At 41.4% G+C, this 23344-nt stretch overlaps 2 protein-coding genes across 5 annotated transcripts; one reads left to right on the plus strand and one right to left on the minus strand.

Annotated features, from left to right (window-relative positions):
• Nucleotides 1–258: 258 nt before the first annotated feature.
• med17 (mediator complex subunit 17) lies at nt 259–7331 on the minus strand. Of its 3 annotated transcripts, none has more exons than XM_044017358.1 (13): nt 7308–7331; nt 5110–5354; nt 4758–4921; nt 4426–4645; nt 4145–4281; nt 3965–4046; nt 3714–3866; nt 3283–3413; nt 2736–2920; nt 1738–1875; nt 1514–1631; nt 955–1114; nt 259–778 (listed from the first exon to the last, which is right to left on the minus strand). In XM_044017358.1, exons 2-13 carry the CDS (start codon nt 5342–5344, stop codon nt 570–572), a joined length of 1932 nt encoding a protein of 643 aa, XP_043873293.1. In that variant the 5' UTR covers nt 5345–5354; nt 7308–7331; the 3' UTR covers nt 259–569. The 3 variants fall into 3 exon arrangements, with proteins under 3 accessions (XP_043873293.1, XP_043873292.1, XP_043873291.1); XM_044017357.1 differs by lacking the exon at nt 7308–7331 and adding an exon at nt 6225–6331; XM_044017356.1 differs by lacking the exon at nt 7308–7331 and adding an exon at nt 6212–6331.
• Nucleotides 6566–21602, plus strand: cep295 (centrosomal protein 295). Of its 2 annotated transcripts, none has more exons than XM_044017354.1 (30): nt 6566–6939; nt 7399–7599; nt 7846–7970; nt 8068–8161; nt 8426–8539; nt 8613–8753; nt 9289–9472; nt 9946–10113; nt 10253–10501; nt 10588–10685; nt 11508–11720; nt 12137–12213; nt 12384–13167; nt 13268–13430; nt 13658–13855; nt 13931–14131; nt 14231–14328; nt 15063–15153; nt 15434–15779; nt 15913–16328; nt 16699–16814; nt 16923–17313; nt 17762–17941; nt 18274–18770; nt 18863–19024; nt 19658–19718; nt 20043–20321; nt 20727–20823; nt 21309–21408; nt 21496–21602. In XM_044017354.1, exons 1-30 carry the CDS (start codon nt 6841–6843, stop codon nt 21535–21537), a joined length of 5985 nt encoding a protein of 1994 aa, XP_043873289.1. In that variant the 5' UTR covers nt 6566–6840; the 3' UTR covers nt 21538–21602. The 2 variants fall into 2 exon arrangements, with proteins under 2 accessions (XP_043873289.1, XP_043873290.1); XM_044017355.1 differs by having other exon boundaries at nt 15434–15769; nt 16020–16328.
• Nucleotides 21603–23344: the final 1742 nt, after the last annotated feature.

A 23344-nucleotide genomic window follows, 5' to 3' on the forward strand; every position in this document is an offset into this window, starting at 1 on the left:
AGATGTTTATTGTCAATGTCTCCCAAAATGTGAGTCTTGACCCTCATGTGGGTTGAGGGACTGGGAAGTGTTATGATCTGTTTTGATGACAGATTAACCTGTTTTTTTAGCTTATTATATGAGAATATTATCTGGTTTCTTTGCTCCGTACAACAAAGAAATAATTAACACTGAATCATATCAGTTTGTCGACAAAATAATTCATTTCTTAATTTTGAGGTTTGAGAAACAGGGAAAATAATCAGGGAATTATGAAAATAATCATCAGAAACCAGATTTATTTTGTTGCCACGAAACAATGAGTCGTTAAGTGTGACACTGACTGACTGCGGTGCTGATGAGAAGTTATCAGAAAACATGTTTCCACTGCTTTATTATCATGATGACACTTAACACAAAAAAACAGGGCAGACAGCAGACTCTACTGAAGGAGGATAAACATGTTTAAAAGAGCAGAGGACAAATCACAGTAGCAGAGGTTTTTGTATCATGGCTCCTGCTGCTGCACCTTTGTAAGTTCAAACGTTTGGAAACGGTTCAGTCCAGTTCACTTCAGGAAGACGTTTTATCTAAGGACAGGGAGTGAGTGCAGCCATGAGGAGCTCCATCTTGTAGACAAAGTTGCGTCCCTCCATCTTGCTCCAGTGAACTTCTTTGTAGGGCCCTCGCAGGTGGCTCCACTTGGTGTCCTGGATGACGTCGCTCTTCGGCAGCTCTTTAGACTGGCTGCGGGGGAACTGGATCAAGACTTTGCAGCCGCTCTCTGGACCGTTACGCACTGCGCAGACAAACACGCGCACTCTGTTAGTGACTAAAAATTAAGGAATTGAATTGTGACGATTATTTCATTACAACTGCAATTATTGTTTTGAGATGTTCTTCCTCTTCAACCAGTATGATCAGCCTTTCCTTCTCAATTTACAATACCCTCAGAGTAAACTTCATTTATCTCACCTGAGATGGCGTACTCTCCATTGGGAGAGGCGACAGTGACAGCAGAGGCGTTTCCGATGCTCTCCACTGGGCCCAGGCCAACGTGGTTACTGAAGCTGAGGACGTGCCAGCCCATCACTTTGGCCAGCTGCTGAACCGCATGCACCTGATGCTGTGACATCTGGAAAGACACAACATTAACACACAGAGGAAAAGGCATACATTACTAGGGCTTCATCTTAAAGTCTCTATATTACACACAAGGATTTTTCTTTTTTAATCTAACAGTATTTAAAGCTTGGATAGCCTTGAAGGTTATGAGTAATAATCACCAAGTAAGTAAGGAAGTGTGTTGTGTGAGATGTTTGCCCAGGGACACATCAGCATGCAGACTAGTGAAGCCAAGGATCAAAACTGTTTCTAGCACATGAAAATGTTCCCCCGACTGGAAATCGAAAATGGCCCGTGGCAGTGAGAGAGCCGAATCCTAGACTCCCTATAGCTGTCCTATACGGAGATGGTGGTGTACAGCAGGTGTGCACACTGCTCCAGGTAGCTACACTAGCTGCTGCTGTGATACCTGTGAGAGGAGGAAGTCCTGCAGCTCCTGCTCCTGGTGTGACAGTGTGATGGTGCGTCCATCTCTGTGAACCACTCTGATCTGCTCCACACCGATATTCAGCTGCAGCTGGATCGACCTGAACACACAACATATTGGTTGGTTTTTCTTATGTTTCTCATATTATCTCCCCTTCCTGCTTGAGTTCCTCCCTCATCCTTCCCTCCTCTGCCCCTTCCACTTACTTGCAGATCTGCTCGTAGCCCTGAGAGGTGATGAGCACTTTGACGCTGGACTCATACACATCGTTGATATTGGACCAGTGAGCCTGGATCTGAGGGTCTTCAATTCGGCTGGCCAGGCTGTCAATGGTCCGTGCCGTCCTGGTGATCACAGATATAAACATGAATACTGATAAATTTAAAGGGTGAAAGGACAGAGAGAGAGAGTCTTGGGGTTTTTTGGTGTAAATGATCAATAATTCCACAATAGCCTTTGAGCATAATGTACATCAAGTTATTTGACAGAGATATAGACTTCCGCACGTCTTCTGGGCTCCGTTTACAGCCTTTACAAAATCCGTCTCATCGTGGGAGACGATGACCAATCACAGGGCGGTTCAGAGAGTGAGGCAGCTCCTATTGGCTGTTCAAAAAAAGACTACCGTACTTTCCATTCAGGTACATTCAGGTTATTTTAAGGACCCTGGATAACAAACTATTTACAGCCGTTTCTGTAACGCCAAATATTATTTTGATAACCTAAACTAGACAATTCCAAGAGAGAGGTTTGGTGAATGAATCACAACTTAATTTTATCCATGTTATTTGAAACATATACACATAAATCTTAACTAGAAATTTTGCTTATTTGGTGACACAAAATAAGTTAGATTGGTCTAGGTCAGGGACAGGATGACAGCTCCTAACTCATATCAATACAAATCTAAAGTATACTTTAATATAGTAACATGTTTTGTTGGCAGACAGACGCGCAACACACATCCGCAAGTCGGAGTCACCGCTACAGTGGCACTCAGGACATGTGGAACCAGCTCAACCAGGTGATTTAGCGTGTACTTGACACAGGCACATTTTGTTACATTACTGCTTGTCACACTAAGGAAATAAACAGCTTCATTTAACAGTTTTTAAAATCTTTGGGGCTATTTTAATATGTGTGTTTATAAATGTATTGTTCAAACTCTGATGAACATAGACAAACTCAGTTAAACTAACTTCACCTGCTGCGTAGGAAGATGTGTTTGGCCTGTTTGATGATCTTCTCCAACAGCCCCTCGCTCTGCTGCAGACTGGAGATCTCAGCCTTGTTGTAGGCCAGTGGCCCTGCCAGACGCATGCGTTTGTGGCCAAAGGGAGCGGTGGAAGGATGGGGCATCACCACAGAGCTCAACTGCTGCTTGTGGAACTGTGACAACAAACAAAGTTGTTTGATGAGTAACAAAGCATCCACTTTGGTGTCTTTGTTTTTGTCATATTACCAGCAAATTCAAGACTAATAAAAAGTAAAACTGTATTATATCAGACAACTTGTCCTACTAATACAATCGTTTCATTATAATGACGTGCATGTAACTTCAACTTAAATCACATTGGTAATATTGTCCCAACTTTATCTTATGGAAACAACACAAACTAACCTTTAAAACTGCCAAGAGGCCAAAAACAGCTCATGGGACTCACAGCGTGTTACTTGTGTATGACTGAATTAAGACGGTTAAAAAACATTTGCTTGGCATTTCTTATCACTCTAACAGATTTGCGTCTCACCTCTCTCATCATTTGATGCAGGTTATGTTCCAGTACGTAAAGGTGGTCGTCTGGTTTGGGTTTCTCTGGAGACACCCGCTGGTTCTTTTTCTCTCCCGTAGAGTGGCACAGTGAAATCGAAAGCTGCAGACCTATGAAGGACGAGTACAAGAACAGAAAAAGCATGAGTTTGATTGTTTTTAAAATACAAACACAAGGCAAAATATGTATAGCTCATGAACTTTGGGTGAAATATAATTCGACATTTATTTTGTATGATATCAATGTAGAAATACAGGAACAAGGTGGGGGCATCAGCAGCGGTCAGACCAGCTAATGCCGACAGTGATTATATTTCACCTATACAACAGTATAATTAAGCTTCTTACAATTACACTCAACAAAGAAAGACCCAGATCTGTTCTCAGTGACGCTGTCAAGACTGTTCTGACCTGGAAATGGCTGTGAGATGATCTGATTCTTCACAACAATGTGAGGGATCTGGGATTTGATCTGAACAGCTTCCCTGGACAGCTGCGCAAAGATCTCCTTACAGAGCAGAACATTCTGAGCGGCTTCTAGCTTCACGTGCCACAGCTGGGTGCCTAGTCATAGGGGAAAAGAAAGATGAAGAGATCAAAGGTGATTAAGGTGTGGAACATGGAGAAAGAGAGAAGAGGGAAATGTGTGTAGTGAACTGTACCAGCTTTGGATTTTGAAGGTCTTCTAAACAGGTTTACTGTTCCCAGATCTCCAATGTCTGGAGCTTGTTTCTGAATGGACACCTGAAGAAAAACACTGGACTTTAACAACCTCTTATATCCCTGCTATGTTTTATCAGAGCATGCCATCACATGCTGATCCATATTTTGTACCCACTCACCTTGATATAAGCAGATCCCTCCAAATCACTGGGGATCTGGACATTAAGAGGACAGTAATCTTCTGGGATCTTTTTGTCCAGATCAATGTCTGTGTTCTTAATGACCTCAAATGTGCCGTGGTGAGGAAAAAGGGAACCTATGCGGTTAAATAAACAGTTTAAAACACATTAGCTTGGGGTTAAACTAGTCATCTAGTTTTGTGAAGAAAGTAACACAAGAAGATGTTAGCTTATAGACAAAGTGTTTGACGGAGTTGCCCATCCATTAGAGGCCTTTTCACCTGCACTACGGTAGCTGAGGTCTCCCAGGATCTTGTCTCCTACTTTGCGGAGTTTCCACTGTGAGCGGAGTCGCAGCAGCTCTGAGTTGAAGTCCCGCTGCCTCCTGTTCTCCTGGTTCTCTGCAACTGACTTAGTGAGCTTCTCCGCTCCCTTGAGGAGGAGTTGCGCGGCTGTGGCTAAAGATTTCTTTTTACTGATCAGCTGGAACACCTGTGGGGTCTGCACAAGGCCAGAATACAGTTGTGAATAAATGGTTTAGCAGAAACTTGTGTGCTTTCATTACAATAGCTATCAAGTGAAGATGATATGGTAAAATTCTTCAGCGGTTTACCTTTCCAGCCGATGGATCCTGTGACACTGGGTCTAAGGCCATGTACTTCTTTTCCTTCACCACGCTGAGCACATCATGGAGCACACACATCTCTGTCAACGCACTGCGCAGGTTGTTACGCACCGAGTCCCAGGGCCAAAGAGAAGGCTGAAACTTCACTGTACCTGTGTCAAGAAACCGATGAAGACATTTTATTTAAGAAAATATATAAATATTAAAGAGTGTTATATTATGTAAGAGAACTGTTTTTTTTTAATTCACAGGCAAGTATTCTGAAAAGTTTTGACGATGCATGCGTAGCTGATAACATCAGAGGATCAACAGTTGATTTTGGAGTTGCACAACACTTTACCTTCTTCTTCTTCAGGCTCCTGCTTGCCCCACTCACGGTCTCTGGTTTCACCCTCAGGTCCATCTTCCTCTGAGTCAGATCCCTGGCTAAAGTCAATTCTTTGTGCCAACTTTGCAAGGTTCTGAGACATGGACAGTGGGGGAACATATGTCTCTGTCCCATCCAGGGCCACTTCCTGCACCTGCTTCTCACAGGAAGACTCGATGCTGACCCTCACTGCTGGAACCCCAGACATAATGCCACAGCTGAGATGAGGAGGACAAGCAGAAATACACAATCATCAAGACTGTGTGAGACCCAGAACAGCACCAAGCAGGTCAAGTAAAATGATCTATGCAAATTGAGCTGAGAAATATAAACAATGTCAAACAAAAATGTTATACATTTCTACTGTTCATGGTTTTATGCACTGGTCTTTTTTTTTTTTTGCCCCAAAATCATCATTTGTCTTATATCATAATAAACATTGAACCATGGATTTGATGGTATAATCATGTTATGGGATGTTGATATTGTTACAAAGAAATACATTTCACAGAGGCTAACAGCTGAACATGGAGAAAACAAGAGGACAATAATATATTTCATTTAATTAATTAATTAATTAATTAATTCAAATGTGCTTGCTAATTTAATAATATCAGAGATCTGGAGTAATAGTAGTGGAAAGTGTCCCACACGAATTGCTTTTAAAATACAATTATATGCTGCATTACTGTCTACGGTTAGCAAGAAAAAAGAAACAGATAAATCACTCATAAGTGAAATGCAAGACTTTTTAATCCATTTGGTGTTATTTAATGTAGTTTAACTTTTAAATAACAAACCTGCATATCTTTAGTATGTTCTGATAATGTGGGTCTACCCTGCGGATGCTTTATCTGCTATATACTTGTTTCTATAACAATTACGATTAGATCTAAAAGTGTTCATACAAATACATGGATTATTATTAGTTTTTATTGACGACAGTACTAGCTAGATTTCATTGTAGTCAGGTCTGCTAGCTTTAGCCCCTTGCTAATATTACAAGAAAAAGACCATCAGAGCAGGAAATAAACACAGAAATGACCACAAAGCGCATGGTTCACTTTAAACTCACCACTTATATTCACCTCGCGTCACTAGAGTCTCTAGGATAAGAGTTTGTTCACTGGGTAATTATATTTTTTCCAGTAAGACAGAAAATGTCTCATTCTTTTTATGCGCTACACCGGAATGTGCGCACTCGACTGCCCCCTCGTGCACAGGGGGTACTTTTTTTATGTACGGCGTGTTACTTTATTTTATCTTTTTAGGCTTTATTACCTGATTTGATCTAATAATTTAAACACGTCGCTCTTGTTTCGTCTCTGTGTTTTTAATATTTATGGCTGTGATATTTCAAACTAGAAGCCAGTTAATGGGTAGGAACTGTAGTCCGTGGTTGGAACTATGATGGACTTTGTTCCGCACGAGACGGAGCACGGCGGGCAGTTCAAACCACCGGATGGACGTTTAGGAACGAACCGTTCAGGCGTCGTCGTGGAGGTTTCGATAAACAAAAACTCCTGTTAATTCATATTCTCTCACCAAATCTATTCTCTGTTTTTACAGTTTATCTGCATGCTATTTGCCATTCTAAAAAGTTCCTTCTCGTATATTTCAACGAACGAAGTGATGGAAGCGAAGCTGGCGGCTAACGGAGCGGCTACCTGCTGTTTGAGAAATGTTCGCCTGCTTTTGTAGAAAATGAAGAAAAAACTGGCCAGAATAAGACCGAGCCCTAACGAAGAGGCTCGGATACTAAAAGAAGAACATGAAAGAAGGAGAAAGCTGCGAATACAACAGGTAACCAGCGTCGCTGTTTTCTGCTTTACGTTGGTTTCTGTTGTGATTGATGGCGCGTGTCACTGTAGCGCTGCTAAAGCTATTGTTTACAACATGGTTTCTACCTTCGATTACTTCCTTAATAGTCGATCAGTCAGTCAGATGAAATTAAATGGTTATTTTTCGAATATGCGAGGAGATATTGCAAACACAAATCTATAAGATAACAAATGAAGTACCACAATGAAATGGCAGACAGATTATCCAAACCTTATGCAAACAAAATATACAAAACAAATAAATAAAGTTGCATACTCGAAAATCAGTGAGAAACTGATATATTGGTATATAGAAACTTGTAAAACAATACGAATAGAATCGTACAGTACCATTAAAGCATTGTTATAAAGCTTTTTTGGGACATCTTTATGAGAAACACCTGTGAGGAATGTCTTCAGACTATTTTGCTTTGATACACAGGTGCGGGAGCAGCAGAGGCAAATTGCCCTGCAGATCCGTCAGGCGGTTGAGCAGCGACGACAATGTGAGCTGGAGCAGCTAGGGGAGGAGCTGAGGTTGGATTGGGAGCAACAGCAGAGGGAGAAACTGGACAAACTGCAGAGGTTGTACCAAGAGAGCCTCCAACTTCTCGGTCAGGGACACAGAGACGCAAAAGAAAACGTAAGATAACGCTGGCCTGAGAAAAGATGCAGCAGCTCTACCTACAAGTTCTCATTTTCCGACAGTGAAGACAGTACACCTTCTAATGAAACTGTCACAGCCTGTAGTGCAGTGTTGAGTTAGATTGTCTGCACAAATCATATGAAAAGTACTTTGGTGAAACTAGTGAACCAAAAGGTGTACAAAACCATGTCATGATATCTAAAGCATTGGATTTGTGTTTGCCCCTTCTTTTTTTTTAACAAGGAACCTGATTTGGCAGCAATAGCACAGAGGGAGGAGGAAAATCATGCCAAAGCAGAACAGCGTCATCAACAAGCCCTGAAGGAACTGAAATCTCAGAGGCTTGAAGAACATGAGAGACAGAACAAGTGAGTAGCATCACAAAATTTGCTTCAAGGCTGTTCCCATGTTGGAAATGTCATAAAAAAGATGACGTTCACGTCTGTTCCTTGTGTTTTTCTGCAGATCCATCAAGGCCAGGAAGAAGGCACTACAGATAGAAAAGGAGAGATCAGCAAAAGTGGCCAGCCTCCCACCACCTCCCACTAACCCCATTCAGGTGATTCCCCCCAATTAAAGATTTCAGTGATAAATGTGTCATTCAGGTGTGAATCACTGAATTTTGACACCAAATATTTCTCTCTTTTTGAACAGCTTACTGGCTATCTAATTTTGATCCTTTGAGCCAGTTTTGTTCTTTTTTATAATAATAACAATAATAATAATAATAATATATATCAATTAATAATTATTAATTTGAGTTCATTGTATGGTTCATATTCTTGAGTGAGTTGTTAACAGTGTTGTTTTCTTGTTAAATCAGAACATTGATTTCAAGAAGCCACATGTGGTAAAGAAATCTGATGTGAGTTCCTTTGCTGCCACACATTATCACATGCCAGAGAGCACTGTGGATAGAGAGGTGGATACACAGCAGGTATGCTTTCTGAGATATGTTTTTTTTTTGTCCTGCCCCATCAGTGTTGTCTGATCTATAGATTTGTCTTCAGCGTAATGCACACGAGGAAGCTGACCTGGAGGTCAGGAGATTGCAGGACCTACAAAGGGAGGCAATGAGGAGGAGAGGGGAGCAGCTGGAGAAGGCTCGTCTCAGGGGGAGGCAGGCTTTGAAGAGGGAACAGCTCATTCAGGTGCATATTACCTGTTAGTGTTACTGACAATTCCATCATTGCAGAAAACAATTTCCCCCACAGAGATTGAAAAAGAATTTTGATTCTGAAATACTGTTGAGTAATTTGAGTTTGAGTGAGTTTTATTTCATGATGAAAAAAGTCAGAGGATTCTTTTATTTAAAATTCAATTAATTTTTATTTGGATAAAAGTAATTTCCCTTAACAGTATTCTTCTGTCCGTAGTAAGACTACTACTATAGTAAGTAAGACAACTTACTATAGTAGTAAGACTCTAGTATTTGGCAGGATTATTGTTCAGTTTCATCTGAGGAGCGCCAGTAGGAGGCCCTCTCTCTCTTACCTGTTCTGTGATTTGTCAAAGCCTCCTGTGATGGACAGAATTAGCTAAAGCTGTAAACCCAAACCTAGAAGAACACTTGATATACAGCTCATTGAAAGATTTTTTTCTTTAATTACTGATCCAGTCTGCTGTACCTTTTAAGGTACAGACAGCATCCATTTGAGCCTGATTTTTACTTGATGCTCTCTTTAGGACCGCGATCGCTTGCTTGTTGAACTGGAGCACATGCAGCAGACAGACATGCTGAGGAGAAGACAACAAGTGTCTCAGATGCCACCTCAGATCTTCCAGCCTCTCTACAAGAGACAGGAGGCGAGGGAAGATTTCCAGAGGGAGATGGAATTTGCCTTTGAGGACATGTATACTGGAGAGAGGAGTAAGGATTCTCTTCAGTGGTGCCTTTTTTTGTTATGAATATGTTTTGTAGAAAAAGAGCCACAAATTAAATATGTGAAAGATATGTTTGTTTAAAACTATGCTAACAAGGCAATCAAAGATGGCAGACTTTGCCCCCATTCATCTTCAAATCCCGTCAGGGTCAAAATTCTAAAAAGTTATTCTAAATTCTAACAAATTCTAACAAGCCTCTGTCGGCCTCTGTTGCTCATATTGCAAGCAAGTGCACACACAGACAGAGCAACCAAAAACAATACTTCACTTCCACTCTGTGGGTGAAGTAATAATATAGAAGAAGCTGAAGTGATGGTTTTCTGTGTCAAGCTTTGTTTGTTTTGTCTCCAACACATATGACCATAGTAATGGTTTGGAAAAGCACTCATGCTTTGTGGAAGATCCAACATGAATTTATTTTTAATGGATACTTAAAATATTGACCTTTTCTGATCCCAGGAGTCAAAGGTGACCTGGTGGTACAGCTGGAACCAGAACCCCTGCCAGCTTTGTCCACAGGCAGCCAAGACCAAGAGCTGGACGTCACACTGGATGAAATCACCACACAGGGAACAGAACACGCATCACATGAGGCTGCCAGGACTGAGCTGGACACATCTGCTCAAGGTAAAGAGATGCACCAGAAACACCAAAAAAAAAGAAAGAAATTAAAACAGCCTGACCATCTAATATGATATTCTCATGAAATGTTTTAACTTAATGTTTGCCAATGTCAAATTGCATTCAGTATTTTTTGTATTTTTAGTGGAACCCACCAAACCTGCTCCGAGGCGGGCGTTGCGGAAGCTCTTGGATCGAATCAGGAGCCAGAGGAACCAGTATAATGAGCACAGCAGTCATGTCGCTGCAGCTGATTCACAGACTGTTGTCAATGATCAGATCCCAGAGCGAGACACGACCATTGAGACCGGCTCTCTTACAAACAGCCCTCCATCGAGCGATGAGAAAAACAAACAGCCCTCCATCGAGCTACCTGAGCCTCACTCTGCCATAGGTCAGTCTGTCAGTTTGCCTGATTAAAAAAATTGTTTGCATGTTATGAGATTATGACCACTTCTTTCTCGCATTTAATTCAATCAGAGTCGGAGACAACCGAGACGTCAACTGGAGGTGACTCCCCATTCTCTGACGAACTCAGAAACAGAATCCAAGAATTTGAAGAAGAGCAAAAGAAAAGGGTAATGCTGAATCCTGTTTCTATGATATAGAATGGTAATTGTTATGTGGTCAGGGACAGTATGTGCTGCCATAACTTCATTTAATGTGCAAATAACACATACATATCAAGTTTTACAAACAAAATTTTACAAAATTTAATTTGTAATGTGGTGATCCACATTATGTGGAGATTTGTGTGGTGATTTCAAACACCACACTCGCAAAATAACATATTTGGCCGTGCAGTGCATCAATTATGCGATTTACAAGGTGACATAAACTTAATTTTCCATACTGTCTAATGGCAAAAACAGCATATTACTATAAAAAAACGAAACAAAAAACCCCCCTGACCAATCACTTTAAAAGCCTTGTGTCCTTTTGTAATTGGCCAGAAAATAACGATTCAGGTGATCCTCATTACTTAATTAGCACAGCCTCTATTAGAGCATGAGTGTGCTGGACAGGGTGCTGCAGACCTTGGAATGGCAGGCCAACATGCTGGAAGTAGTTTGAAGTAAAATTATTTAAAAGCAATTTGGAATTGAGCAGATTTTGCCTGCATATGTTGTATCTACATCCAGCAAAAAAAGCAATGAGAGTCACTGTGAGCTGGATGGGAATTCCCGTGGAGAAGGTTGATTCTATGGAGATGATCGATCACGTCGACAAACTTATCATTCTCAGGCAGAGAACTTCAATGGTTTTTCTTCACTTCCACCTGGAAATCGACTTATCTTGGCTCGAAACTGGCTTAATGATCATTCTTGTCTGTGATGTAAGAATGTTTGCACTTTGGCTAAAGTCAGTCACTGTGTGTGTATATTACCTCTTTTGTCCAGGAGGAGGAGCTGGAGAGGGAGAAGCAGCAGCAGGTGGTTTTACTCCAAGACCTGGAAAATCAGAAGGTTAAACTAGAACAGATGCTGCTTGAGGCTCAGCAAGAGAGGGAATGGCTGAAGGCTGCTGCGAAACAGCAAGTGAATATAAACCAACCAGATGTATCTGAGCAGGATCAGGACCTCCTCTCAGTCTGCCCAGGTCAAGCCCCTGAGGTCAGTTAAAGGTCCAACATGCAATACTTGAGCACCACTAATCTTATTTGAACATGTATGTCAGACCAAAATAAAAGGCATTTAGCTATCATGCCTTTTCTAGAAAGCTACCAAAACAGAAATTTGATTACAACACAGGGAAGGTGGTCATCTGTTTCCATTTATGTTAAGTTTTTGTGTGGCAGAATGTTTCTGATTTTAAGTTTTCACATAGCAATACATAATTGTACATCAAAAATACTCTCTTGTAAAGAGGTGTAGGTGAGGTATAATTTTTTCCCCCTTTTTTTTTTTTGTCAATCCAAAGTTCAAAATACATACCTACCAGATTCATTGTTATGCTGATAAATTCTTTTAAAATGGTGTTCATAAAATAACTTGAGTCAACTTAAGTGTTTCTCCTTTGCTTTCTACAGCTGCAACCTCCTGCAGGTGAACACAACCACACCCACAGGATTAGAGAATACCAACAACGTCTACTTGAACAAAACGGGTATGTTTTCCACTCCCTTTCACTTATTTAACCTCATAATTTAAAGAATTCTGTTTTATGGGTGCTGAATATAGAAGTTGTTGAGCTATGTAGATTGTTTAAAAAAAAATAAAAAAACCTGAGGCAGTGTAAATAAAAATTTTAATTCTTAGTCCCCCATTTAAATTTAGAATCCACCAGAGATCAGTGGAAGTGGCTCGCCGGCGTTTGGAGGAGTACCAGCGAGCACTGCGTATTCGTTACAACATGACCTCCACATCATTGCTGCCTGCTGTGCTACCTACAGGCCTCAGACACCAACCTCCACACAGATCTCACTCCATGCAGCTTCCAATGCCATCACATGGCCAAAATCAACCACAAACCTTTGTGGAAGTCCCAACAAGAGAGTCTAATGCACACGTGTCATCTCTACCTCTTCCTGGCTCCAGTTTGATTGCTGGCTCCAAGATGCAACCTGATGAAATGGAATCTACCTCAAATAATTCAAGGAACCACAGACTAGAGCAGAGTGTCTGGTTGACTGACAACATAATGGAGAGAGTGACAGGGCACCTTCCAGAAAGCGTTAGACTCTGCTCGCCCAACATGCAGCCACAGCACAAACTGTCGTCATCCACCATCCCACTCCAGCTGCGTCCTGATTCCCCCATTAGCCCGAGCTCTCTGCCTTTAGATCATGAAGTACTGGGTAAATCTGGGACTTTGTTACATGGTGCTCTGCAGACAGCATCCCTGACCACCAAAGACGACGACATAGAGAGATGGAGATTAGAGCTACAGGACGTCCAGAGGCGTGTGCTGGAGCAAAGGGAGGCAGTGGTGCAGCGGCAGAGACTACAACAGGAGGAGAGGCAGAGACAGGAAGAGCAGCGACGGAGACAGGAAATGGAGATGGAGCAGATGAGGCAGCAGAAGGAGACTCTGCAGGCTCTGATTGATACTGACTCAGGGGTAAGTGAGGACACCATTGCTACTTTGTTTGCTACAGTTGAGTTTGAGGAACACATTTTCTGTAACCTCTTTTCCTGTTCTGCTGTATTTTCTCACACAGTCAACCGCAGATGGAGCTGCTGAAGTGCAGGTTACAGAGAATATTGGACAGACTCGCCTCAGGTTACTTGTGTCCTTGCTAAAGGCTATAGAGGAGTCTAATGGAGGAACCTTATCACACTTGGAAAACCCTCAGGAGGATCGCTCGAACAGTAATATGACTGGTACAAAAATCTTTTCCACATCATGCCTCTACTTATCATGATGGGGATGATTAAGGGCTGCATAGTCACCATCAAACTGAATTTTAATGTTAAAAAAAATGCTTTTTAATGGGTAGCTTAAGATGCAAAGTGTCAGTTCTGTGATCCAAATTAAGTGACCTATACTTTACTTATCACTATCGCTCTATCATCTTCTTCAATGTTAATGTTAATTTTCTGTCCTAAAGGGTCCATCACTCAGATAAGTGCTCCTGTTGGACCTGCCCCAGCGTCAATCCTCCCTCCAGGACTCTTCCTTCCTCTTGCTCGAGCGGCAAAGCCTCCAGTGACCCGCATCAGGCTGGGAACCATGGCAGCAGGGACTGATCAGCATGAGCTCAGTGCTATTCCCGAGGTAGAGACGCCAGTAAACAGCCAAGTCACAGGTCAGCTCAGCCCCAGAGAAAATAACTCCTCAGTTAATGCAGAGGAATAAGAGTTTATTACATTTGTATTTCCAGGTCTGGGGGTTAGTATGAATTTTCCCTCACACAATGGTGCCTGGGAGCTGCAGGAGCAATCAGATTTATCTGTATCCAGTGTGAGCCACACTACTGGAAGAACACCAAGCTCTGGATCAAGCTCAAGTAGATCCAGCCATTGGGTCTGGAGAGAGAGACTACTGACCGGGGCCTGGACCTCTCCAGAATATTCAGAGTCTGGTATGGAGAGAAAAATAAGAGAAATAATAGTAATTGCAAAGGATACTTTAGTATTAGTGTGAAAAGGAAAAGTTGAATAGTTGAAACAATGTTTTCCAGATTCATTCCAGAGGAAAACCTCACCTTTTTCCTCTGACTCTGGGAGAGGAGCTGACTACCCTGCTCCTGCACTCACAAGCTACAGATCGCCCACAGAGGTAACTTCTGCTACTTTGGGTGTTGTGTAAGAAGGCTGCAACTTTTTATATTTTCACCAACAGTCAATTATACTATTTTTAATTGGTTGGTTATTTTAGTCCAAGTGTCAAAATGTTAAAATGTATTTTCTCAAAATTGTGATGTCCTCAAATATCTTTTGTCCACAAACCACATATTCAATTACAGTCAGAGGAGCAAAGAAACCAGGACATTTGCAATATAGAAACTGAAAATGTGTGACTTCATAAAAAAAGACTTGACCAATTAATTATGAAAATAAAGAATTGTTGCAGCCCTTGTCATAATTTCGTTTTATTAATTTTCTATATAGACGCATGCAGTTGTAAGTTATTGTTATGTTGTCTCTGGGTTTCTCTGAAATTCCCTCTGAGATTCACAAGTTGTGGGTCGATGATGAAAAGTAGCCAAATCTGAGTGCTGGGAAACTTCCTCAGTCTGTGATTATGCTTGAGAAGCTTTCTTTTTTGTGTGTCTGTATGTTAAATGTGTATATGTTGTGAAGTGTGTGTGCCTTTATGTTGTGAATGCTCTTGTCATTGTGTGTCTTCTTTCTGAGCAATGATGTGAAATTATTGTTCCTGAAGTGTATTTTAATCGAAATACATTTTATGAGGGTTTCTACACTTGAACTGAGCTCAGTGAATCTGTACAAAGTGCTTTTTAAAAAGAAACGTGAACTAAGTTCAGAATAAAACGTAAGCATGTGTGTCAGTCTCGTCATAGGTGTCCTGATTCCGACCTCTCGTCCACCATCTCCACTGGCAGCTACGTCACCACTGATTTTGAGCAGAACACAAACACTGGTGAGGCAGACTTTTGTTAAAGATTTTTATCATATAAACCATCATAATCTGAATAAGAATAATAGAATAAGGGGAAATTAGCCAGGTCACCTCATGTGTTTACTTGCTCTATATTAAGTAGTAATCTGGTTACGTTAGCCCTGTTATATACCTTAGATCTGCAGACTTTTGGGTGAAGGAGACACAAGTAGCTCATGGCCATGAGCTACAAAAAAAAAATCCCCATTATCATGCAAAATTTGTTCTCTGCTTTATTTCCTAAATCTGCTCTTTCCCTCAGATAAACTACCACCTCTCAGACCTAGTGAGGAACAACGTCCAAGAGCAGTTGTGTCCTCTGTGTCTGGTCAAAGCCTTTTTATTAAGGACAATTCAGCTGCACCTTGTCCTGGTTCCATCATTAGGGATGCTGCAGTTGCAGCACATCCCAGTTCTTTAGTTGAGAGAACATCAGCTGCAGGTCATCATGGTTCCTTTATTGAGAGCATGTCAGCTGCAGGTCGTCCTGATTCCCTAGTTGAGGGAACGTCAGCTGCAGGTCGTCCCAGTTCCCTAGTTGAGGAAACTTCAGCTGCAGGTCGTCCCGATTCCCTAGTTGAGGGAACATCAGCTGCAGGTCGCCCCGAGTTGAGGAAACTTCAGCTGCAGGTCTAGTTGAGGAACATCAGCTGCAGGTCGCCCGATTCCCTAGTTGAGGGAACATCAGCTGCAGGTCGCCCCGTTCCCTAGTTGAGGAAGGCCAGCTGCAGGTCGCCCCAGTTCCCTAGTTGAGGTAGCGCCAGCTGCACGTCGTCCCGGTTCCCTAGTTGAGGTAGCGTCAACTGCAGGTCATGCCGGTTCCCTAGTTGAGGTAGCGTCAGCTGCAGGTCGTCCCGGTTCCCTAGTTGAGGGAATGTCAGCTGCAGGTCGTCCCAGTTCCCTAGTTGAGGGAACGTCCGCTGCAGGTCGTCTCGGTTCTTCAGTTGAGGACACTTTGGATGCAGGTTGTCCCAGTTCCTTAGTTGAGGGAACATCAACTGTAGGTTGTTCTGGTTCTTTAGTGGAGGACCGGTCTCTTTCTGTTCATCCTGATGTGGTTGTAGAATCGCTGTTTAATGACCGCAGCATCCAGCGCATCATAGACAGATACACCAGGGAGCTCGACGTCTCCCTCAGCATCGCTGGAAAAACCACAGGTACACCACATACTGTATGATTGATTGATTTCTCCTAATAAATTTAATTGCAGCTGTTTTTGACTTAGTGTTATTGTGTTTCATCCAATACTATACACCATAATAGATGATTTGGCCATTTATCTGGATGTTTAAAATTCAAAGGCCAGATTATACAAAAATGACAACTCTCCACACTTGGGATGTAACTGTCTGAAATGAGATTGGTCTTTCAATTTTGTATTTCTAAAATAGAGAAAAATGTTTTGATTATGGCAGAAGTCCAAAGATAAAATGTCCCGTGTGGCCATGTTGACGTTTATGTTCATGTTTAAAATATTTGATGCCATTTGACTGCACCATGGTAATTCAGTATGTTTTCTCTCTTCAGACAGTGAAGGCTTGTCTGTGGTTCAAGGCTCAAAGAGGCAAGTTGAGGACAAAGGAGCTCAAGGTCCTCCAACTCCTCTTTTACACACACCAGGAACACGGACACAAAGCAGCCTGGTCAGTGACCCTCAAACCACTTCTATTATTATTATTATTAATAATAATAATATTACTACTAATATTATAAATAGATACAAACATTCAGTTATTTTCTTTCTCCCACAGATAAGTGACACTACAGCTGATCTACTTCTGGTGCAGCCATCACAGGCTGAGGACTCTTTCAGGCCTCTGATTGGCCAGCTGGCTGACCAGTCCTCCTGTCTTGCTGTTGAGTCAGCGATGGAGCAACTGGTTGGTCAACCATTTGCTCACTCATCCATGATAGGTCATCTTTCTAGTGTGCCCGGTCAAGGTGGTTGGGATTCCACTCTGAGCAGGATAATTAGTCGACTCTCCCATCAGTCGAGTAGTGGGCAGAACTGTAATTCAGGTCAGCTGATGGGTCCAATGGTGGAGGAGCCGTCAACCTCATGGTTGGATGAAGGTCAGGAGGAAAGCCGGATGAGGCCACTGGTTGCAGAGCTGGACACTGATCATCACAGTGGTGTCTCAGGTAACAAAAATGCCTGCAGTAAGATTCAAAGAGATGGTTTGGGTTTTTGACATGTGTAAAGTGAAGTTTGTGTTGCTTTGTCAACTGCACGCTCTCCTGCACCAAAGCCTACATCATTTATAATCAGTAGTTCTGATTTAATTAAATGACACAAACTTACCCAACAAAGTAGCACTAGATTAGCAGCTGGTGTCTCTGCCGAGGTATGAGAGACAAGTGGTTTACAAAGCAACACAAACATCCTCTTCCGGTCAAAAACATCTCACTAATCGCTCAGTCAACCACCTTTACAAAAATTTCTATTACCAATGGTCAAGTTCAACAGATTTTACTCCATCCATATTTTATTAAGTATGTTGGTCAATTATCAATACATATTCTAAAAGTCCATGATGATGATACATTTTCTTCCAGTGAAAAAACAGGTTTTATCGTCTTCTGTTTGTAGGTGAATTTACCCACTTGAATCTTGGCATCTCAGCTGAGGACAGTTTGCCGTCACACCCAGCGCTACCTGCTGAGGCTTCATCTCATAGTGCCACTGCCCCAGGTGTGAGTCGACGTTCAGAGGAGCAGATGCCTCCGAATCAAACCAGTCCTGTTCTTCTGGAGTCTGAGAGCACAGAAGGTGAGGTAACGAACAAAGAATAACATCATGAAAACACTATGAATACCTGTAATCTAGGGGTGTAACAATACATTAATCCTCACCAAAAATGATCAGTATGTGTGTAAATAAAGTTATTTTTTTTATTTATTCAGGTGCATTTTGGATTACTCTGGTAAAAGCTACTTTATGGGTTGTGATAGTATTATTTTTAAGAAAATACAGTCATAATCTAATAAATTAATATTAAATTGGACTTTACATGCAGACTGTAATCTGATTTAGCTGCACTTTGCTGTCTTGTATTTTCTCACTTGATCAGAAATTTAAGTTCATGATTTTTATTTTTTTAGTTTTTCCTGTTTCTGACTCATTCCACGCATTGTTGGCTGAGGTCACCCACAATGAAACGGCTGACCCCTTCATGACCTTCCACCTGCTGGAACACAAAGTGCTTGACTCAGCTGAAGGAGAGCTGGCCTGTGGTGGAAGCGGTCAGTCTGATACCCACACTGATCCGTCTGTGGAGTCTGAACTGTCACCTGAACACCTGCGAGCAGAGAAAGCAGGTCTACACAGCTCCTGCCAGTACCAGCCTGATGAGTCCTTCCTCACGTTAGAGGAGAGTGTGAGGACAGATGTGGAGAAAACTGCTCTGAATCTGTCAAACATAACAATGTGTGATGATGATGATGATGATGCACCTGATCTGGAAGTGCTGCAGCCAACGGGAGCAGCAGCAGGAAGGAGCGGTGTCTCTGAAAATCCTCAAGATTCATACACATACAGTGAAAATGTGAAGTCTGAGCAGTGTTCAGACCTGAGCGTCCCTCTGTCAGATGAGATATTTGTAAGACTACACTTTCATTTCCTCCTTGAAATGTACTTTTTACTCACATTTCAAACATCCTTGTGTATTTTCCATCTTTCTCTGGATATCAGGAAGCTCCCAGTGAGAAGGGGATCCTGGAACAGTCTGAGATAACGTTGTTGAGCCTGACAGACGCCACACTGCAGGACCAAGAGACGACCATCGCTGAGGAAGACAGAGTTTGGGAAGACATATTTCCATATGGAGAAGGACAAAACTGCCATAAGAATGAGGTGTTTTTCAACTATGATATCAAGGGTGTGACTGAAAGGCCAAACAATATTGATGGGGATTTTTGCTCTTAAGTGTCAGATTTGGCTCATCTCTACGCAACAATTTTGACAATGACACGCACAGTAACACCCATCCACATGGTGCAAGCTCTTTGGGTTAAGTGTCCTGTTCAGTGACACTAGAGATGACCCACTCTACCTACACACCAAGTGATTTATGTCAAGACAGAGGGAGGCAACAGCAAAGATTTGCTCGTTAAATGAGACGGCTGAATGGGTTTCCAGTACGACTGTAAACGATGTGCCCACAGAAAGTTTCAGGAGTGAATTCTGCTGATGCGTTCATCAATATGGGGGGATAATTGCTTCCTGTGCTGCATACACAAATGTTCCCTTGGTCAGGTCGGTTTTCAGATGGACACAACATACAAATGTTTACAGAGACCCAGAGGCAGAATAAAAATCACAAGAAAGTTGCCCACTGTAGCTTTAAGTCATTCAGTGAAACTACACTGAACCTTGTTTCCAAAATACTTTTATTTTACATGGTTTGGTGTAAAAATATGATTGTACAACATCACAGTAGTGACATTAACAGGTTGTTGATCTCTGGACATTAACTGTCTCCTGTAGGGGGCAGAATCCATGTTGGTGCCAGAGGAGAGACTGGAAGACAAGGACCAAACTCACCCAGGTGAATATTTTCATGAATGACGACATTGGTTAAACTGTGGGGAAGCGTGACTCGTCACAGACTTGAGACTTAAATGTTAAGTTTGTGTGGTTGCCATGACCTTTGACCAACCAAATCTAAAGTCATAACATGTTTGCGTCTGGGGAAAAAAACAGTATAGACTAAAATGACTTTGGTCAGTAAAGGCAAGTGACCACTGGGTGGGTGATTCTAAATATGAATGGAAAAAATGTATGAAATTAAATGCAACTGAAATTTGCGTTTTCCTTTAAATCAGATCATTATACTGTACATTAGTGTAAATTCATGCCTCCCTTGAATTAGTGACTTTCCTGGAGTTTGAGTGGGATCAGAGCAGAAGTCTGCAGCAGGTCAACCAGCAGAAGTGCAGAGCTCTGCTGCAGAGGTCGCGCCACAGACTGCAGGACATCAAAGCTAAACAGGCTCGGGTCAAGAATCAGCTCCAGGCTCCGTCTGAAGTCAGAGAGGAACCTGAATCTGTCGACTGTGAGGAGACGATTCAACCTGAATCCCAACAGAAGACGAATAATGGAACAAAGGAGGAACAAGCTGAGCAGCAACTACAGACGGAGAAGGAAACAGGTCTGTTCACTCTACTTTGGTTCTGATGTAAATGATGTAAAAACATGCAATGTGGGGATTAGGTGAATTGGACACTCTAAATTGACCGTAGGAGTGAGTATGAGAGTGAATGGTTGTTTGTCTCTAGCTGTGTGGCCCTGCAATGGACTGGCGAACTGTCCAGGGTGTACCCCGGCTATCGCCCGATGTAGCTGAGATTGGCACAGCACCCCCCGCGACCCTCTGGTGGAGGATAAAGTGGTAGATGATGCTGCAACCAACACATTCAGAATGAATGTTGTAGTGAAAACGGTTAAATATCTGATATGGGGCAAAGGGTTTTATTTACCTTCTGAATAAAAAGCCTTAAACTTGGTCTGTTGTAAAAGTGTCTGGTTTTTAATCAAAAAACCTTTGGTCTTTCAGTGAGAGATTCCAGGCTGAAAAAGACGGATGGAGTGAAGATCTGCACACCAGAGCAGAGGAAACACCATGTTTCTGAGATGTATCAGAGAACTCGGAGGTACTTTTTAGCTCAAAACCGATTCATCTGGCCATATTTTTTATTAATCGGTCAATTATTACAAATTACTTATTTCAGTTTCAATAAACTCGATGTTAGTAAATGACCCGACTCTAGTATTTAATGTGTAGTTCATACATTAATATTTGAAATACTGTATATGATATTGCACTCCAGTGAACACAATATTGGAGACACTGACCATTAGTGTTCATTAACTTATTATATTTATTATACTATGTGGACTGAAATTTAATACAGCTTCTCTCAATGTTCCATCACAATCTGTCACATTGTGAAATTAAGCTTTTTGTAAAAATTCCCTGTATCCTTGTCCTTCATCTGATCTGCTTCAAAATTGAATGGGCTCTTCCTTTGGCCACACCCACTTTACCCTGTGCTATTTCTGGTTTCGTAGTTTCTCTGTAGTAGTCAATGAACACTAACCTTGCAGGAAGTAAATATAAACATTTGTGTTTTTACAGACTGTACGAGCAGCTGGAGGAGGTGAAGCAGCAGAAAACCATCAGGAGCAGACAGGAAGCTTACGTCCAAAACAGACTGAAGGCCCAGGAGTTCCACAAGGTAAAGATCCTCAACTACAGACTGTAAACACGACGACTGTTACTCTGCTGATTTGATACAGGAATCTGTTTCTCCATCTCTTCACAGAAAACCTTACAGAAACTTCGTGCCAAGCAGAAACAGCAGTGATGTGTTTTTTAGTTCTCTGAATTAACTTAAATCTGTAAAATTTTATCAATAAAGTGTTTAATTTATTTGAATCCATTGTTGTGATGTAGCAAATTAAAATGCTACACATACAAACTTTCACAAAAGTATTTTTGTAAAAATGTATTTAATGAAGGCATTAACAGAACTGTTACTGTTCAAAAATGTTCCACGCTGAAGTTAAATTAAATTAGATTAGATTTAACTCGGTCTGGATGTGTTCATACCTCTACAACCGCCCTTAAAAACAAACTTAGACTATTTCTTTAAGGGCACGTCACTCTGACAGACAGACAGACAGACAGATGGACGGGCAAGTGAGTGGATGAGCCTGATGTCAGTGTCCAATCCAGCTGGAGGAGAATGTTGATCTAAACTAAATGAATCAGTTTTTAGTTCCTTTGATGTTAAATTAGTGTAATCAACCTTTTCATCAGAGAGAAATCATCGCCATGGAGAAACAAAAGCTCAGTGATGGGTTTTAGAGTTTAGAGAAAGCGACTGTCCTGGGACTCTTCTTCTCCATGGCAGCCTGAGCTGCTTTCATCACATTCTGAGTCTGAAGCATGCTCATGTTCCACGTGGAGAAAGATGGAACAAGATGCTGTTGAAATGCGCCGACTCAATCAGCTTTAGGAAGACTTGGAGAAAAGCGATTTCCCCAGCCAGCTCCTGAGCCCAAAAGCTGTTTGGATTTGTCTATGGAGAAGTTTCTTTTGAGGCTCAAAATAGCTAATGTTCCTTCAATCAATGTTCAGTTTTTCTTTGTGTCATGAAAACCAATTTGATTAGAGTTTTGGACTCTCGTTGAGTGAAGCAAATATTGGTAAGTCACAACTTTGGGATCTTAGGAAATTTTGACATTTATTAGATCATACTGTAAATAAATTAAACTATTTTTTTCTTTTCTTAAAGACGGTGTAAAGCAAGTACAAATATAATCATTTTCACACATGTTAGAAAATAGTAGCCAAAACATGTGGGGGAAAAACAACTGTTGAATAAAGAATTATGGAGTAAAGACTGAAAACAGTTTCTTTCATACACTACTGATTTCACTTCCATTGGACTCAGTACCTCTTGTACTTCATACACAAGTAATATGAATCACTTTTACTATATACTTTTGGAGTAGTCCAGGATCAAAGTTTGCCGTTAGCAACACAAATGAGCTTAACTTTGCTGAAGTATAAAATCCATCATTTTGATTAGTAGCAACTTCTTTAAGCATTTAAATTTGATGTTCTCTGTTGGCTGACTGATGGAGAGGGTGGTGTAAGGAGAGGTGGGACCAGCTGAGGACGACATGGCCCTGATGGCAGACTGAATTGTTCTGTATGTGTCTGAGAGAACACATACAGAATAATTACAACCAAGACAGAAAAAAAAGGATAATTATTAGTCAATGTCTAGATTTATGTTAAACCAGAAAAAGCCGTCTAACAGCTCAATAAAATAAAAAATATATACTTAAGGTTTTGTTGACTTAAACATAGTATGTCATTTCTCCATGTGACTTAGATGTTATCCTCTTCTCCTGATGTTCTGTGTAATGTCTTGGCTTCTCTACTCTACAAAAAAAATGGATTTTAATGACGACGTTCACTTAAACAATTAAATCACCTTGATTGAGGAAATCATTGCAGCTTTTTGCAACATTTCTCCAGTTGTCTCGTTGAATGAAGAATCCAACAGCACATTTGGAACTTTGTTGAAGATTTATCAATGAATCAAATAGATAACATTAACGACTAATACAAATAAATCCTATGAACTATGAAGGATCATG

This window comes from Solea senegalensis, unplaced genomic scaffold, assembly GCF_019176455.1.
Source record: "Solea senegalensis isolate Sse05_10M unplaced genomic scaffold, IFAPA_SoseM_1 scf7180000015318, whole genome shotgun sequence".
Classification (NCBI taxonomy): domain Eukaryota; kingdom Metazoa; phylum Chordata; class Actinopteri; order Pleuronectiformes; family Soleidae; genus Solea; species Solea senegalensis.

What these genes read in the sequence shown, in the direction of transcription:
- med17 (XM_044017358.1), bottom strand. Translation starts at nt 5,344, where the DNA reads ATGTCTGGGGTTCCAGCAGTGAGGGTCAGCATCGAGTCTTCCTGTGAG. An exon ending in AGGATCCATCGGCTGGAAAG is followed by an intron (nt 4,646 to 4,757) that starts GTAAACCGCTGA and finishes GGCCTTGTGCAG; the next exon opens with ACCCCACAGGTGTTCCAGCT. An exon ending in CCTCAGCTACCGTAGTGCAG is followed by an intron (nt 4,282 to 4,425) that starts GTGAAAAGGCCT and finishes TTAACCGCATAG; the next exon opens with GTTCCCTTTTTCCTCACCAC.
- cep295 (XM_044017354.1), top strand. Translation starts at nt 6,841, where the DNA reads ATGAAGAAAAAACTGGCCAGAATAAGACCGAGCCCTAACGAAGAGGCT. An exon ending in CTCTGTCAGATGAGATATTT is followed by an intron (nt 18,771 to 18,862) that starts GTAAGACTACAC and finishes TCTGGATATCAG; the next exon opens with GAAGCTCCCAGTGAGAAGGG. An exon ending in AGGCCCAGGAGTTCCACAAG is followed by an intron (nt 21,409 to 21,495) that starts GTAAAGATCCTC and finishes ATCTCTTCACAG; the next exon opens with AAAACCTTACAGAAACTTCG.